This window comes from Chenopodium quinoa, unplaced genomic scaffold, assembly GCF_001683475.1.
Source record: "Chenopodium quinoa cultivar QQ74 unplaced genomic scaffold, ASM168347v1, whole genome shotgun sequence".
NCBI lineage: Eukaryota > Viridiplantae > Streptophyta > Magnoliopsida > Caryophyllales > Amaranthaceae > Chenopodium > Chenopodium quinoa.
In genome coordinates, this window is record NW_018742204.1 from 5,022,655 (window position 1) to 5,024,797 (window position 2,143).

Here is a 2,143-nt window from a genome sequence, read left to right on the forward strand (position 1 = left end):
GTTAGCTCCCTTATGCTTAATTGACTTGAAATGCCATGATAATAGGAATTTTCAGTCAAGGGAATGTTTATGTCATCGTGATTATGCTTTAACACTTGTTTTATGCTTTGTAACCACGAGAATAGGTTGTATTCATGATTCAAGTAATCCCTCTAGCTTGAGAGAGTAGTTGGGTGCTTAGATGACTTCCCCTATATTATCCCCTTAATTTACCATTGTTTGCTACATGCTATTTGTGATTTGTGACAAAATTGAGTGGTATATCTCGAGCCCTAGAACTCTCTAATTATTGTTGATCACCCCTTAGTGTTAGTTGATTTGAACTAGTACATGTTACATAAAAACCGAACCAATTTCGACTTCATTTAGCTTCTTTAAATGATAGTATCTCAGTGGTTGATTCAATGCCTCTCTTGGGTTCGACCCTTTCTTACCCTTGCTATTAGCTAGTGAGAATAAGATAGGACTTTATCTTTGGTAGGCTCAACGACGGCCTATCAAATTTTGGCGTCGTTGTCGGGGAGGCAAAGTCACATTGAATGTATTATTGTTGAATAAGTCTAAGTGTGTGTATTTGTATCATAATTTTTCTTATTTATTTTTGTATATTTGTGTTTTCAACTTGTGATAGTCATTGCTAACGTTTTTCTTAGCTTTGTTTGACCTTGCATGACACAGAAGAGTAAGCAATCACAGCTTATTCCCGTTAATCCAGAGCTAAAAAGGAATTTGAGAAACGTGAGGAGGCTTTTGCAAGGCACACCCAAGTTCTCTATTGTATATTCAGATTCCGATCCGGAAGAAATCTTTGCAACCAACGAAGAAGATAACATGGGTGATAACAATCCTCCTCCACCATTGCTACGAGATTATGACTACCCCAATGTCTTCACACTTCGGAGTGGCATACGTCTCCCTGCTACGAATGCAAATAATTTTGAGCTTTCACCTCAACTCATCTGTATGATACAAAGTGATCAATTTGGTGGGAGTTCTCATGAGTGTCCTTTTGCTCATTTGGACAACTTCCTCGAATTGTGCACAACCATCAAGCAAAACAACATTACGGAAGAGTTCATCTGTATGCACATATTTCAATTCTCCCTCCGTGACAAAGCAAAGCATTGGTTGAGAACGGTAGAAGAGGGATCATTGATGACCACATGGGATGAAGTCACTAGAGATTTCTTTGGAAATTATTGTCCACCCGAAAAGACCGCCGAACTAAGAAGGAAAATCACCAATTTCAACCAAGAGATTGATGAAACGTTAAGTGAAGCTTGGGAGCGTTTCAAGGACTACACTAGAAAATGCCCACACCATGGTTTCACATCATGGATCATTGTTAAAAGCTTTTATGATGGTCTTACTCCTACTTCAAGGGCCAACCTTGATAACGGGGCCGGTGGTAGCCTTAAAAAGCTATCGGTGGATGATTCATACAAAGTGATTGAAGAAGTGGCAAAGCACTATGCATACGAAGGTGATAGAAGGCAACCTCAAGCAAAGAAAGGCGGAGTCCACGATCTTAGTGCAATAGACCTTATTGCATCAAAGTTTGACATTCTAGCTCACAAGCTAGATCAAGCTACCCTTACATCTCCAAGATCTTCTTCACAACAAGTCATGTCTTGTGAGACTTGTGGAGAAAATGATCACTTGTCCTCCTATTGCAACTCAACTAACCAAGAGCAAGCGACAACTATTGGTCAAAGAAATGATCAATACTCTCAACCCTACAATCAAGGTTGGAAACCCCAACAAAACACGGGTTGGAAGCAATAAAACCAAGGCCCCCCTCAAAACCAATACAACCAATCCCATCCATAAAACCAACAAGCTCCTTACTGTCACCCTAACCAAGGGACCAAAACCAACAAAGGAAACAATATAACCAACCCGCCCCTCCACCTCCTCAAAAATCTAGCCTTGAAGCCGCACTTGAGACCTTCATTACACAATAAGGAAGAAGCAATGCGGATATGCAAGCGAACATCCAACAACTTCAAGCACACAACAAGATAATTGAGAATCAATTGGCTGAAATTGCGCAACAAGTTGGAAGTTCATCCTCCAATCCTAGTGGTCACTTCCTAAGCTCAACGTTTGTGAACCCAGAGGAGCAAGCTAAGGCCATTACTTT

General features: G+C 40.4%; 1 protein-coding gene across 1 annotated transcript; it reads left to right on the top strand.

Moving 5' to 3' along the window:
* The first annotated feature begins 669 nt into the window (after positions 1 to 669).
* Positions 670 to 1,785, top strand: LOC110701919. Its single transcript, XM_021879870.1, has one exon. It carries the CDS (start codon positions 670 to 672, stop codon positions 1,783 to 1,785), a length of 1,116 nt encoding a protein of 371 aa, XP_021735562.1.
* Positions 1,786 to 2,143: the final 358 nt, after the last annotated feature.

Bases quoted from the DNA above. Each gene is read 5' to 3' on its own strand.
- LOC110701919 (XM_021879870.1), top strand. From the start codon at position 670: ATGACACAGAAGAGTAAGCAATCACAGCTTATTCCCGTTAATCCAGAG.